The sequence below is a fragment of the Mesocricetus auratus genome, unplaced genomic scaffold (assembly GCF_017639785.1).
Source record: "Mesocricetus auratus isolate SY011 unplaced genomic scaffold, BCM_Maur_2.0 Super-Scaffold_6730, whole genome shotgun sequence".
NCBI lineage: Eukaryota > Metazoa > Chordata > Mammalia > Rodentia > Cricetidae > Mesocricetus > Mesocricetus auratus.
In genome coordinates, this window is record NW_024429184.1 from 109408348 (window position 1) to 109424757 (window position 16410).

General features: G+C 38.8%; 1 protein-coding gene across 3 annotated transcripts in view; it reads right to left on the bottom strand.

Annotated features, from left to right (window-relative positions):
• Positions 1 to 547: 547 nt before the first annotated feature.
• The window catches only part of Kcnn2 (potassium calcium-activated channel subfamily N member 2), a 358787-nt gene continuing 342924 nt past the window's right edge, over positions 548 to 16410 (bottom strand). For 2 of the 3 annotated variants that reach the window (XM_040741849.1, XM_040741848.1), the window contains 5 exons: positions 15822 to 15932; positions 9887 to 10014; positions 6306 to 6314; positions 3622 to 3691; positions 548 to 1151 (listed from right to left, as the gene is read on the bottom strand). In XM_040741849.1, coding sequence (XP_040597783.1) covers positions 864 to 1151; positions 3622 to 3691; positions 6306 to 6314; positions 9887 to 10014; positions 15822 to 15932 — 606 coding nt within the window. In that variant the 3' untranslated portion in view covers positions 548 to 863. The remainder of the gene's footprint in view (positions 1152 to 3621; positions 3692 to 6305; positions 6315 to 9886; positions 10015 to 15821; positions 15933 to 16410) is intronic. The other variant, XM_005069150.4, reaches the window with a different exon arrangement.

Sequence of the window (16410 nt, forward strand, 5' to 3'; positions counted from 1 at the left end):
AGGCCCTGCCCTGAATGAAATGACAGACTATGTACACCCCCATGGAGGGCCTCACCCTCCCTGGGGAAATGAGGGGATAATGGGGGGGCTGGGGGGGAGGGCACGGGAGGAGGGGAGGGAAAGGGAGAGGGACCTGGAACTGACTTGTGAAGCAACCTTGTTTCTAATCTAAATTTAAACTTAAAAATAAATAATAATAATAATAATAATAATAATAAAATAGGAATGAAATAATTACTGTAAACATCTCTCCCACTTGTTTGCATATGTCCTATTAAAACTGTCTAGTTTTCCATATCATTTGGAAGCAAAGCACACTAAAATATGCTGTGAACTGAAAACAAGGTGAGGCCAAATGGTTGTGATATTAACATTTCAGAAAGGAAAATCTTTACAAATCAGGCAGAGAACAATTTAGTCTTTTCGTTTCAGGATACACTTTAGAAATCGAAATTGTCAGCATGGATCAGATAATAGCCAGTCATTTTACCCTGGAAACAGTGTAAGAAGTGAAGTTATAGAGACGGAAAGAGACCAAACAAGTATGTGCAGAAATTAACTTTTTTATTATATATCATATACTGTGGTAGTAAAGTTTGTTTGTAGTGCATGAATAAAAAGTTAGTGAAATTACAGGAGGAACAATCTATATAGCAATAATTGGTGCATTCCCTGTGCATCTGAAAGAAAAAAAAAAGAGTTTTCACTCATATTTTGGCCTAAAACTTAGTGTTCAGGTTCCCAAGATTCTGACATCAGAACCCGGATAACGCTGATTAGAACCATAGGGGCTTTACAATAAAAGCTAAAATATTGACCATATGATGGCAAAAAGTCTTATTTTGTGGTTAACTTATTCTCTTCTAGCTACTCTCTGATGATGTTGGTGGCGCTGTGGAGGAGGACCGCCTCCTCCTGGACGAGGACCGGGAGCGCTCAGCATTGTAGGTGACATGCTTGTCGTAGTTCTCCATCTGAGCCTCAATGAAGTCTCTCTGCTGCTGTCTGATGGTCTGGCTGATGAGCCCAGGGAGGGCATGAATGCTACCAATCAAAGTCTCTAATTTTGTTTCCAGGGTGACAATCCTTTTCTCAAAGTCTTCGCTCCTTTCATTTAAGTCGGAAATCATATCATACATGATATTCTGGGTCTGGAAAACATGATTGAGAAGACAGAAACAGAGAGGTAAGAGGCTTAATTATTCTTGCCTCGGAAGCAAACTGTCAACTCTTCAATCTTTAACACTGGACTCTTGCTGGTGACGGGTGTGTCAGCTAACCAAACAGTTTAGGTCGCAAGTATGCTTAATGCTAAGATGTAAATGAATGACGACAGGAATTAACTGGTTATGATTTGGAAAGTATGGTGTAGTTATTGGTTGTGAAATGCCCAATGATTTTAGGTGGCATAAATCAGATGAAAAATTTTCAGTTTAATATTTATGTGGTGATGATTCATATACAAGTTAGCATATCAAATTCATTTTCAACATGTGATATTACAACCTGACCAATTTTTATAAAAACAGTAAGATTTAAAGAACAAAAATTAACAGTCAGATGGTAGTGAAATGTAAAAACATAATGGAACATAATGGAAGAGTAGGAATAAATTTTAGGATCAATTGATTTGAGCATATAACTTGGTAATTCAAAGCAATCAATACTCAAACATCTTTTGTTGTCTTATGTTCCAAATCTCAGACCTCCTTTCATCGAATCCAAAACCCTTTCACTGATAAAACGTGAAATAATATAAATGCTCGATAAGATGAGCACCTGGGGAGGATGCTAAGCTACTAGTCCAGGGCTGGGGTGGAGCTCAGTGGTTAAGCACTTGCCAAGAGGCACAAAGCTCTGAGTGTATGCTCAGTGTACCACACGAGTAAAAACTTACAGGTCTCCTGATTGTGGAATGGTCTACTTAGAGCCTCAAGGTCTGAAGTAGGAATGTGAAACGCTTTCTTGTACAGAAAACTGAAATTGTCATGAGTCCGAGTCTTAGTCATAGTTCCTGAAGTAGTTAAGAAACTTGCAGAGCTGCAGGGCTGAGAAGCTCGGAGCTAGTGGTGGGAAAGAGTGGCTGGGAGGAAAGGTTAGAGATGCCACCCTGAGTCTAGTGCCAGCTTTCCCAAACTAAGACTCCTTGTGTTGCAGTCTCCTCCTACTTCATTTCTTCTGCGTCTGGTCCAGCTTCACCACTGCTAAAACATGATAATGAACTGACTGAGGAAGCCATGCAGAATAATGGCATTTTGTTCTGGTTGAGCCACGGACACAGAGAGCACTAACTTCACTTTACTACATTCTTGGGAAAACTGAACAACATCCAGTCATTGGAGAAATACTGGACTCATATATCATGTATCATCCTGTGGTCAGAGTAAGCATGGCAGTACTTAAATAACTCAAATATATTTTACCTTGTACATACCTTTTGTGTACATGAACAGAACTGGAGAGCAAGTGCATGATCTCACGTGTACTAGGTAGGGCGGATTTCAGTTTCCTACTGCAATCTTAAAGTATATCCTTACCTTCATACAAACTTAGTGGGGTCTGTTTTATTTTTAATGTCCAATATTTTTAAGCATTTAACCTAGGAGTGATGCCACACATAAGTATCATTTCATGACCTCCAGCGAAGGAAAGCCACATTAATGGGGGATGTCTTCGTTCTGCATGCTTGCACACTGTCCAGCTTGTGTGAATGATGAGTACTCCCCTGAATCACTGAATACTTACCTTGAATATGTTTATCTAGTGTGTTTCACTGATAATGCATGAAGTGAATATCATTTGGAAGTACAATTTAACAAGACCAGGCCAACTGTCTAATTTTCACACATTAGACTTGAAGATTTGGCAAAACATAATATGATTTATCTAATATAAAACAGGATGCTTGAATTGCCTCTGCCAAAGCAATTGTGCTAAAAGGTGGAACATATACATACTTCTATTCTAGAGTCCCCTTTGGAGCTAGCTGAACAGGATGTAATCCTTGCATAGTTGATAAATATTCATATTTTCAAAGTGGCTTTTACTTATGGAGGAACAATAAAGAAGCAGATAAATCTTTTAGATATGACAAAGAATGAAAAAATATTAATGTACTTGGTAAAAAAGTGTGATTGTCAATAACAAAATGGAAAAAAAACAAAAAGTGGATATAATTTCTTTTGAAATACATATTTTATTTTAGAATATAATTTCTTGGATTTCAAAAATTCAATTTATATAATTTTGTGTTTACTTAAAAATACAAAAAACCCCTAAGAATGATGAGTCCTATTTATCCCAAAATCTCATAGTCACATCCAGGATGTAGTTCTGTCCTTTTACAGGTGAGGTATCATTTCATATCCCACTAAATATATTATGGTATTTCCAGTCTACTCCTAGTGGACACTTTTAGCACTGGGGTTGGATAATATTTGGGGAAAGAGCAAATGAACTCAGTATGAGTTTTAGAAAAAAATGCTTCTAAGTTGGATCATCATTTTGGGGTGGTTTGACAGCTTTGTTTGTTAAATTTGTGGTGGCTCCTGCAGAAGTCATCACCATGCAGTGGCTAATTCCAATGACTACAACCATGAGGACTAAGCCCCTTGGGATTACCTTGGCCAGATCCACTAGGGTGTTTGCTTGGTCATTCAGTTTCCTCTGTTCCATCTTCACACTTCTCAATCTAAAAGACAGAGTCTGAAGTCAGAAAGGTCCTCTTGTTTCTCTGGCTGTGTTACTGCTTTCAAAGGGGCATGCACAAAATCCACAAGAGCAAATAACTGCATGGATAATGCCTGGAGTATTCAGGGGGATAAAGTCCACACTGGTTATGTATCTGGTACAATGAGAAGCATGCTTCCCCAACACCGCAAAAAGAAAGGAGAGCAAGAGATGAGATGTCCTCTGGACAACTATGTACCAGGTAAGTGGAATTCAGGGAGGCTCATCAGGATTTAACCATATGAGAAAAAGCCAAACATTCCTCAAAGCCCCAGTATCGTGACAAATAGACATAGGAAGAAAAGTGCAAAGCAACTGGGATTTCATCATGTTGGAGCAATGAACACCTTCCTATGCCTACGTGACTAGATACAGGTATTAACCCTGTTTAGTCTGAAATGAATTGGGTTAGGCATTTGAACCTGATGAAAACACAGTGATAAGTGAGATTCTTGTTAACAAAAAACACTTTTATTCAACCAGCAGCAAGACACTTAAAACATACACTTTTCTTAATCTGTTTTGCTTGCCTTTACCTTAAACTGACATTGAATTTGAACAGAGGCCAGACCGTTTCTTTGGCGGGATCTCTTTTAGCTTTTATTATAGTTTTTTAAAAAATGACAAAATATATCTACTGGGTAGAATATCTATTTTACAGTTAATTTTAGTCCTTTAAAATGTCCTTACATATATTTCATTGATGGCCATGAGGCCACTCTTAAAAAGTCATTTTTTTCTAAATGAAAACTTTTAATTTTTAATTTATTTATTGTAGTACCCCAGTAAATATTAATCCATTATTTTTATTTTTAAGAAATTAAGACTTTACAAGAGAAAGGTAGGTTACTGTTCTGTAAGCCAGCTATTTTCAAAGCTGACTCAAAAAAAAAAAACATTGTCTCTGAGCTATTTTATGACAAAGGAAAAAAAAGGAAGCAAATGCTAATCTCACTTGGGCTTGATAACGAATCATTTACTAAGTATGGCTTCAATGAATGAAGACAGCACTTTATACTTTTTGGTTTAAATAGTATATAACTACATAAGAGATATAAAAGATTCACAGGGCAAGATTTTACTGCCAGTGAGATTTTCCTAATGTGTTTACAGCACTCGGTGATTCTGTCTTGCACCCACGACAGCCAGCGTGTAGCTGAGTTTGCTCCATAGTGAAGATACAGCTCCTGCCAGCTAGAGTCTAAATGACCTCCACCTCTAACACAGTCTTAAGCCATCTAAAATGGTTCAGATTTATTGATTCATTGCTGTGTGTTTATTAGGGACTTAACTGGCTCCTTTTGACGTTATTGTAGAGATAGAATAAGTTCTAATCTGAAAGACATCTACAAACACATATTTAAATTCAACATACTGTTGACAGAGTTTTCTCTAAGCACCAAGAAAAGTTACAACTTTTCAGTTCTACCTTTTAACCTCAGCAAAAATCAAGCAGAGAGCACCTTGACCATCTGTGGACCGGTGAGAAGCACAATGGGGAATGTTGCAACGTTAGCTGGGGACTTCACTCTCGGTGACCCCAATTTGACTTTGTTTCTTCAAGCACAGGATATAGTGTTAGATTAGGACTATCCGTGAGTGCTGGAGGTGTCATAATTGACTTTGAGTGACACCCACATAAGTCCTTAATACTAAAACATAAGGAAAGACAGCTTTTCCTTTGATACCGTGAATGTCTGAATTATTGCAAGAAAAAGTCTCAGGCAGCCCCTATCTTATCTGCACCTCCTGATACTTGCTTACAGTATTTTTTTCACATGAGAGTGGTGGGATCTTAGCTCAGAGCTTTCTAGCTTATGGCTAGAACTCAAAACTAGGATTAAAACCGACAGTTGATGGCACCTTTACTACTGGGAATACCTTTTATGATGGGGACTTACATCAAATTTTCTTTGAAAGTTTAATAATGCCCAGAATTTGGAGCTCTGGACCAGATACCTCCAGCAATCTTTGAGTAAAGAGACACTCTGGAAATTTGAAAAACAGGAGGAGGGGGAGAATGGTGGTTGTTAGATCAAGTGGGAACTTTTTCAAAAGCACAAGAGTCCAGTCTTTCAGCTGGATTTCTAAGCTATGACTGACAGTAGAATTTTGCCCATCGTGCTTATTACTAATCTATGTCAGATGATGGAGCTTTCTAGATTAGTAATAAATCTGATTGATTTATGAGTGATCTGACCCTGATTGGAACTCCATTAGCTCTTGGGTCTTACGTGGTCTTGTCTTGCCCTCTGATCTGCCTGTGGTACAGGACTACACTCTTAGACTACCAATGATGCTACAAGAGCAGACAGAGAAACCTTGCTCAAGCTGCAGCTGCCGGAATAAAAGGTAACATGCACATGGATAGTACACTTTTTCCACAAAAAGATTAAGAAACAGATGTTGATTTCTTCCTTGTGAACTTCACTTATCACAGGAAAATATCATGATTTTGGATCACATTTCCATAGCAGCAATCAGACTACCAAAATTCACAAATAAAGGATCTGCTGGGTGCATGCAGCCAGTAGAAAATTCTGCAAATGTTGAAAGGAACAGCTCACACAACTTACTTCCGAGCTCTATTTTCATTTTGTTGAAATAAAAAAGACAAAACAAAAGAAAAGAAACTGTAAAGTATTCCGGAACAAAATAACATAATGTGGTGTTCAGTTGTGCACAGGGGGCTCGATTCATCAGCTGGAAGACCCTGCAGGATCTCGACATTGATTGGCACTATTCAATTCATCACATCCTCTGTTGCCACTATACTCTGCCTACCTGAAAGCACTTGGCTTCCTCTTAAACCAGAATTCAGAATGAAGAATGTGTGTAAAGTCATGCTGGCCTCTTCATTCTTGGTGTTCAAGGGAATAATAGGAAACACTTTGGCTTAAAATGATAGATATGATTCTTTTAAAGGGGGAGCATAGCTTTTCCATATCAGGGCTATTCGGAATCCCCTCTAATATAAATTATGCACATTAGCTTTCTTGGCTCTAGACAAGTTCATGTTGATTGATGGATCCATGGTTGAGAGAGAAGAATGAAAAAATTAAAGCTGCTATCAGAAAAGGGTTGAAAATTAGAGAGAGAACACTTCATGGTATTGAGTGACAATTCAAAAAGACAAACACATTACTGAAAAGAGGGCACTGGCCTAGAGAGTTTAGCATCATCAAAGGCTAGAGAGGTCACATGTTGGGAAAGAGGCCAGGAAGTATGGAAAAGAGAAAGAGCTGAGTTAGAGGGGTCCAGCAGAAGAGGAGAGAGCTGCTAAACTTGCTCTCAGGGAGAATCAGAGAGTAGCAAAATCCAGAAAAGCTCCAGCAAGTGACTTGTGAGTTTTGTCCAACTAGATCTCCCTCATGCAGGACTGGCAGATGATGCCGAGTGCCCCTGAATCTGCGCAGTGGACAGTGAAGGCCTGGCCCTGAGGAATTGAGCCCTGTGTGCTGTCTTTCATGACATCACTCTACAGCGTCCCATACGAAGTTAACATGACAAGTGATCATGCACCAGTAAGTAGAATAATCTAGCCAAACCCAACCCTTGTAACCAAACGTACTCTGCTCTAATTGTTCATAAACTTTAAGTATTCACAGCAAAGGAAACCCAGCAACCCCCCAACCAGCAACCCACCAACTGACTTAGAAAACAATTCTGAACATAATTGAATTGCATCAAACTCATCTGCTTTAGATGTACACATTGCATTAAAAAAGGCAAGAAAAGGATGATAATAGGAAATGTCTGATGGAAGCAGAAGAATAATAAGGGGTGGCATGTCACACTACCCAGAGAACCCAGCTGAAGAACTCCATATGAGCCCCTCCCATGTGCCCTTCCAATCAGGCTGACATGCCCTATAGGACAAATTTGCCATTTCCTTTTGGACAGTTCATAATATCAACTTCCTTGTAGAGAAAGTTTTTTAAAATAATATTTTGTTTTAAAAAGAAACAGCAGCCGGGCGGTGGTAGCGCACGCCTTTAATCCCAGCACTCGGGAGGCAGAGGCAGGCGGATCTCTGTGAGTTCGAGGCCAGGCTGGACCGACAGCCTCCAAAACAATACAGAGAAACCCTGTCTCATAAAAACCAAAAAAAAAAAAAAAAGAAAGAAAAAAGAAACAGCAAAGCTAAAAGATTTTGAAGCAAATAACAGAATATTATTCCATACTAGTGTGGATTTACTTATAACTCAAAGCACATGACAACATAGATTAAATAGCCACCATAGCCACACAGTTACAGGACTGAATTACAAGATCTATTGGTGCATGCTTTGGATTCTTTTTATTTAAAAGTTTATCAAAAAGGTAAATCAAATATGACTGTACTTTAGGTATTTTCACCAATAGGCACACAAAATGAAACTTTGACATAACGTGCATACTTACTCCTACTTCATTTCATACCCTTTACCTTTGGATGTGTCTTCTCATACCCAGAGGGGAAGTTTTCTATCACAATCAAGCAAAATAAACTACCAAAAAACATTAAAAGTACGAAAATGATCTCCATGGTTTGCTGTGATTGCTTATATTAATGTTGGGGTTACTGTGTTGAAGGGCTTTAGAGGGTACACTTTTTCTAATGGGTTCTTTCTAGATGAGTCCTCTGAGAAAGTGGCCATCTAGATTGGAAACACAGGGAGAACTGTAGTATCTCTTGGGCCCTTACTCTCCAGTACAGAGAATGAAAGGAATGCCACCATTCCAGCTGGTGTTCCTGGGTTGGCTCTGAGCCAGATAAGTAAGCTCCAAGGGGAAAGAAGAGCCCCTGCTTGTGAGCCAGCTCTAACATAATTCTCCTCTGTGTTTTCCCTTAACTTTAAAAAGCACAATGTTAAAATTCTAGTTCTGTCATTTCCTTACACAGGGGGATGGGGGATGGAGGGAGCTGTGTGCCTAGTGGAGTCACAGAGTTAGATGAGAAATAGCATCCCCTTCTAAAGAAAGTGCGTTGGTGGCAATAAGGAGCCTGAGTGAGTGGCTGTACGCAGTAATGATAATCTAGTCTACCATATGTGCAAAGCTTTCTCTATTTTAATTCCAGAGTTACTTGGGTTTTATTTTGACTAACAGAGGTTTCAGTCCCATAAGTATGTACATGAGCATCATTACAGGCACATTATAGACTTCTTGGGATACTTTAACATCCTAGCTCAGCAGGGCAGAAGCTGGACCAGTGAAAGGTGAGAAAGTCTGCGGATCCCTCACAGAAGGTTAGTAGTAACATGTTGCCTATGAATTAACTAAATGTGTAAAATAAAAATCCCAGACTCACAGCTTTCTTGTCGGTCTAAGAAGGTCAATCACGTGGCACGGGCAAAGACCTAATATTTACCCACATCACCATTGTTACCCTGGTGTGTCTCACAAAGAAAGCCACTTTCATGAGCCACAAATGTGACCATGAAGAAAGGACATGAAGAGCAAGTGTGTCTGTTGTCACAGGGGATACCCACATGATCAACACTTACACTGAAGACAATGCCAGCCTGGAAAGGTCTGTTTTTCAGTCATCCTTGAATTTTATAAGGTACCCACAGTTATCTTAAAAGACTCTAGTAATATATAACAAAGACATATATGAAGGGCTTATGTCAACTTAATAAAAGTAACTTTAAAAAGATAATATTGAACTATACCAACTCTAAACTCTATAATGAAAGTACAGCATATAGATAACTCAACTTTTTGAGTAAGAAGTCATTGAATATTGTAGAATTAAGACAATTTAATACTTTCTGTTATGTAACGATGTTTTCTGGCATGTTAAAATCCAGATGGATAATATAATGTGTCCTCCCCAGCCCCCAAGATTCTACACTGGATACAAGCTGAACATTTCAGGTCAAATTATATAAATAAATACATTAATATAATTCTAACAGAAACTATGGTCTCTGTAACAGAAATCATGGCCTCCAAGCAGAAAGATATTTTGATTAACACAGGATTTTCAGTCATAAGGAGAACTAAACTTGTCTCTGGGCTCCATCATTGGTTTTTTAGATGTCTCCTGGAAGCAAATACAACAGTGCCTTTTTCTTTGCCTCCCTCACAAAGGACGGGGGCCAGCAAGCACAAGACTTAAAGGCCAAAGCTAAGAAGAAAGAACAAGACAGAAATGAAAACAGGCACTTACTGATGAATAGCTTGCAAGAATTTCCGTTGATGCTTTCTTACTTTCGCGTGGTCGATCTTTTTCACTAGCTTTGTGTTTTTGTAGATTAACCACGTTTCCCTGAGTACATTGGCGGCTGCGTTTTTCACCTGTTTAAGTAACACAAGAAAAGCAGTCAGTACATCGTCAAGCAGATACCCTGCACTCATTCAAGGTTGTGTTTTTCATCACAAGAACCATAGTGAACTGGGGCTTTAGAGACCGCGACTAAAAAACAGTTTTCTAGTAGATCTGCCTTCATGCAGGAATTTATGTCTGTCTAGGAACACTTGAGTGGAACATTAGGGATATACTGCTGACCTCTTTCTGTGTTACACTCTACCTGCTCTAACAAGAAACTACACTTTTTATTCAACACCTTGCTAGAAAGAGAACTCCGAGATGCTGAATTTTCCACTCATGTTCTTCTTGCCGTCCTCTTTATTTCCCCAGAGAAGGGCAAAGTGCAAAATAACAAGGTTAATCTTGTCTTTCATAAGCTCACCCAGCCTCTACGGCTGTGCAGTGTAGTCAAGGCATGTTTCCATGGCTGAAAGTGTGAGTTCACCCATGCACATAAGCTCCCAGAACAACAGTGCTTTATTTGCTTGTTAGCACACTTTTACTTGCCGGGGTGTTATCATGATTTCAAGGGGAAATTAAACAGGTTGTATTTCAAACAGATGGACAGACGTGAAAGATGCAGTAACTGCACCCGATGAAGGCTGGTCACCTTATCTGATCACTTGCTTTCTGATTAAAATCTCCAGAGGCCATGGGAACTGCTATCTGATTAAAATTCTAGAGACTCTGGGAATTGGTAGATCTCCTCTGCCTGACTCCACCATGGGACCTGGAAAGACTTAGGATAAGTAACTAATTGGCTGGTTACTTATCCTAAGAAGTTTTCCATTTAATACCCTTGAGTGAAGAAAAGCCACAGGCTGGCTGGGCTCCTGGTAAGAAAGACAGTTCAGAATAGGCGGTGATGGAGGAAGAGTGGAATAAAAGCTAAAACTGAGAAATGGGTGTTGAGTCTACAAAAACCAAGTCAGGTCCAGTGCCCGGTGAGCCTGTTGGAATTTGATTTTCTCTAACATGATTGTATTAGAGATGACAATTACTAAAGTGAGTTTGCACGTGACCCTGGATGTTACACACTTCCTCTGAATAGCCATCAGACTTTCATAGGATGTTTCCTCAAAGTAACAGGAAAGCAACAGGAAGTGATGGAGAGTGTAGACATGAGTGTAAGTGACACCCACCCACACCGCTTCTCGTCAGGGAAGTAACCAAGACTGGAAGCCAAACCTTGGGTCTTTCCAAAGGTAGAGAAATTGGTGCAGGTTGGAACACTCTGCTTTCACAGAGCATGGTGCGGGAAGGCGTCTAGCAGTCTCTGCTGGGGACTGTTCCTATGAGAATAGGAACTCACAACTCTCTGAGTAGCAGTGGAAACCTGGACAATCGATGAGCAGCCCTGGTGTATGTCCTCCATGGTTTTATCTGTACATGTGACAATACAGTAACTAATGTCCAGACTACTTATGAAGATTTAATGTGCGGGACATGTCTCCAATTGGGACATGACCCTAGCATTAAACAAAGCAACTGATTTCGTATAGATGTCCATCTACAAAGTAAAAACTCCAAATTTCTTTTAAATTCTATAACTTTTGAAAAGGATGGCTTCTTGTTTCTTGGATGCATTTTAAATGATTATTTCCTATTGGGATTGTAGGGGCACAGAGAATCTCAATTCAGGGTAGAGTCGGTCAGTGATGCCCTAGAAACATTATGCTTAGGATCTGTGTTCCCTACGCCGTAATTGTAGCTGGCAGACTTAAATGAAACAAAACCCAGACATCTCCTTTGAAAATGTTGAAACATGTGAACTGATTTTAAAGTACCTTCTCTCTTATTCCCTAAATGAAGTCTTTAAAAACACATTACGGCTCTAACTGTTACTTTTCAGCATGAAATCTACAGAACAACATGTGCCAGAGATAAACCACAGAACAAAAACCCAAATTCTGCCTCTGAATGAGATGTTTCCACTTGTGGCTCTTCTTGTCCTTGTTAGGGCTGAGAGAAACAGGGCAATAAACAGACGGATTTGAAAACGCCTGGGGGAGCTAGACAAAATTGACGCTCAAACTTCCTAGACCCCAGAGATCAGCCAGTGCACACATCCCTATCATCCAGGTAAGCAGGAAGCTGATTCGTGGAACCCTTTCTCAGAGAAGATCTGTGCCATACTGTCTGATTACGTAACCTTTGCCCTACTGCCCTCCTTCCTGAAGCTTTATAAAGCCGTAAAGGCAGGGGTCATAGGTAATGTCACTAATCTCTGTCCCTTCCTAGTTAAATGCTGTGGACACAGCTGGTGTTAAACATGGCTATGGTGTTAAGTGGGCATCATGGGATACACAATTTTTACATAGACACGTCTAATCATGAACATATATAAATATGTATCATGTATTCTCATATATATTACAACCCATAGGATTCTTATGATTAAGAAGAATATTGAAGTCTATAGAGCAACTCTAAGTTATTTCCAAGAGGAAATCCAGTAACCCTACAGCCAATTAAGAACATAGTTTTGTGGGAGAATCCTGGGAGTAAAAAAGTAGAAAAATAGAAAAGTAATAAAAGAGAGGAGAAAGATTTCCAGGGCATTTGTCTCCTCCTTACTGACTGCACTGTACCTTATCCGAACATATGATGAACTAGAGGAAAGTTGAAACCTTTTCTCTGTCTTCATAATGTCCATGAGTAATTGCAACACTTTATTGGAGAATCCCTGAAAGGCACACTCTTGATTAGGTATTTGATAATTGCTCAATCAAAGGCTATAAGAGAAATGACAGTGGCAATGACACTTGCCCAGATGCCTTTATATGATTCCCCAAGGTGCAAAAGTCAACCAGTATCACATTTCTGTTTAACAGATAATTAAATATAAAACTATAAATAATAAGATAAAATGTTAAGTGTGGTACTGCATTCATTTATTTATTTTTTGCAGTACAGGACATCAAAAACCACTTAGGCCAGGGCTTTGAAAATCTGGTGTCTTCCTGTCTCCCTCTGTACCTTTTCACCTGCAGAACCTACTAGAAGCTCACAGTTTTGGCTTGGCTGACTGGCTAGAAAGCTCACTCTGGGGATCTACCTGTATCTGCCACCATTGCTGGGGTTTCAGGCACCCACAGACAAACTTGGATCTATATTTGGTCATTGAGGGCACTACCTGAGGTATTCATATGCTTGTACATCAAGGGCTCTCAGCCACTGAGCCACCACCCAAAGCCTCTGTTCTTGTCTTTCAAAGTCACATAACACTTTTTACTAAATCTAAAAGATTAAGTAAATTTTCACAGAATGAATGCTCTCGATGCTGGTACACAATGAATAGTGTGTTTTGTTTGGCTAATGTAGTCATGTTTTTATACAAAACCATTCCCCTTGATACTAGCACACAGTGAATATTTTTTCATCACTATTGTTTACTTTAGTAAGACACTGGAAAGGTTAAAAATCTACATGTATTGCTGGGAGAGTATTTCAATACTCAAATTGCTTTTTTTTTTTAGAGTCATGTTCAGATTTCAGAATTATTATAACTATACTTCCTGCTAACCACTGGGGGCAAATTCTCTCCTGCTGAGTGTGTGAGGGTATACTTGCATTTCTCTCTCAACAATAGATAGTCCTCTTTAGTTCGTACTAGGATGAGTTTGCCCTTATTCAACCATAGTTTCCCCCAGAAAACACTGAGTTTGAAATTTTTACTTAAAATAAAATAAAATTTTAGATGGATTCCACATAGAAATTCCATAAACAACCAACTTAAGTATGTTCCAAGTAAATGATAGTCATTAAATTGATGACTTTGCATAAAATCTTGAGTAGATGAATATTAGAGGGCCATGTACACATATTGGGCCAACTATGTGTGCACACGGTATCAATTACAATTTAGTTCCCCTTCTAAGAAGCAGTAGTGAGAAAATATTATTAAAGCCAATGGTTATCTTGTTGAATGTCTGTTTTGAAACTTGAACAGCCTTTTCGTCAGGAAGCGACAAGACTCCCTCTGCAACATCACCTGAGAAAAGTATAATATTGATGGTAAAATAATATGGGTCATGAAAGACTTATAGAAATATTCCTTTTATATGGTAAAGCTTGTGCCTCTTAACACAAGCTCTGCCAAAAGCGAACCTTATTGGCCAAACCTAGGAGGTGCTCAGAGGAGCAGGCAATGTTAGTAAATGCTAGTAAAAATGCATGGGAATGTGTTTCTATTTTGAGATCTTTGAAAAGAAACATAATCCCAGGTACCCATCCAGCTCTTCACTGAAATCTTTTCTCCAATCTTCACTTTAGAGATGCTCTTGAGTTTTCAGAATGGAAATAAGATTTGAAAAAAAATAAGAGGAAACTGGGGAGAAATAGAAGACATTTGGGGCAGAGGGGTGGGAAGATGGCCCAAGGGACAAAGAGGCTTGCTGTGCAAACCTGGCAAACTCAGTTTCAATTCAGGAACGTAGATACAGTTGAAAGAGGAGAACTGTCTCCACAATGTTGTTCTCTGACCTCCACATACACACCACAGCACATGGAGGGCCCTCTATAATACTACATGAAATTATAATTCAGAAGGTATTTGGGATTAGCAAAGTCACGCTAAAAATAGCATTTGCAGTTGAGGGGCTTTGATCCCATAGTAGACTCTTGAAGTACTGTTAGCTGTAGGGTCTGCAGTATGAGCAAGTCTACAGAAATTCATGTTCACACTGGATAAATATGAATTTGCAATAAAATAACTGCTGTGTTAGAAATACTAATCAAAGTTGCCCATTATTTGTGTTTTAAAACAGGATCCTACTATGCTAGCCTGGCTGGCCCATTTGATCTTCTTTGCCCTTTGGGGAATTATGGGACTGCAAGTATGCTTCACTAAAAAGATCCACTTTTGTACTAAGAACTAAATCAAGAATAAGATAAATACTGAAAGTTGAAACCTTGTCTAAAAATTTCTATTGATTCTTTTGTGGACAGAGTCACTAGATGACAATGCATTTAATTATTTCGAAGACAGTCTGATAGAATTCTACTTTGGAAAGCAAGGAATGCTACAAGATGTTACAAGATAATGTTTAGGCATATTGATGTTTCAAGTGACTATACAAAAAGCTAAAAGTATAGTCTAATAAAAATATTTTTCTTCTTTTCTAGTTATTTACCTTGATGTCATGACTGTGAACAGACCGTCTAAGCTCTCTGTGTCATGGTTTCCAAACTGTATCAAATAGCCATAACAAGGCTACCCTCATGAGCTTGCTGCAGATGAAGTAAGTGTACACATGGTTACCCCTGGACATAGCCAAGGTGGATATTCTGTCAACACTGATTATTGGTTTATTTACTTCTAATACTTGGAACGTGATCTTCCATCTGGATGCTATGGCATTTTTGCTACATCTGTGGTGACCTTCAAGTCATAGAAAGGACATTTTATATTTGTAACACCTGTGTTTAGCATGCAGACAGACTCACAGAAGATCACCACTAGTTCCTCCAATCACACCTTACCAAAAAATTCCTACCTCCCACAGATAGTGTGTTCTTTTCTACCCAACCTAACGCTGGTTACTGTGCTTGACTGTTGAGCATTTATCTAAGTCTACTTTTATGTAAATACCAAGGTCATGCACCTATTCCCAATTGAGCTTAAGTTAGGGCATTCCATTTACAAAATGGGAGAAATGGAACCAGTTCCAAGAGAGTTGTTGTCTTCAGTCTGTGGCATCTCTGCTTCTGAAGTCCTAGTGGAAAACCGTATTTCCTGACATGGGAAGGAGACGCTGACATCCTCTTGCAGGATGTGAGGGTGTCTACTTACTCTTTTGGTCAGCTGAGTATCCATCATGAAATTGTGCACATGCTTTTCTGCTTTGGTAAGTTCTAGCTTTCTTGCCACTACGGCTACCACCAGGGCTGTGCAACCTGCACCCTAAAAGCAAGGAAAGAGGAGAACCCCAAGAATTCATTAATACTTTTGAACCTAGTCACATTAGAGATTGTTTTGTATCAAATGCATTAATTTTTTAAGCTGAAAAATGGTATTTTTCAGTGCCTTGCATAAGTATCATAGAAAAATAATGTGGTTAATGATTGTAAGTAATGTTCCTTTAAGGTATAAAATCCTAGTTTACCTATTTTTAAAACTAAAGCATAATAATGAATAAAACAAGATTTTACCACAAGGAATAAATAGCTGAAAGCCAACTTCCTGAAATTTCAGACATAAATTATCTTTAAAAACAGGAAATCTGTTATATACCTATATTTATATAAGCATATTAAACAAATTAACATAAGCACATGGACTAGAAATGAAGATTTAAAAAACCAACCGTGAGAAATCATTTCTTAAGATGAGACTAGCAGGATTTTGGGCAAATGGGTGGCTACTTAACAGGAAGGAGAGC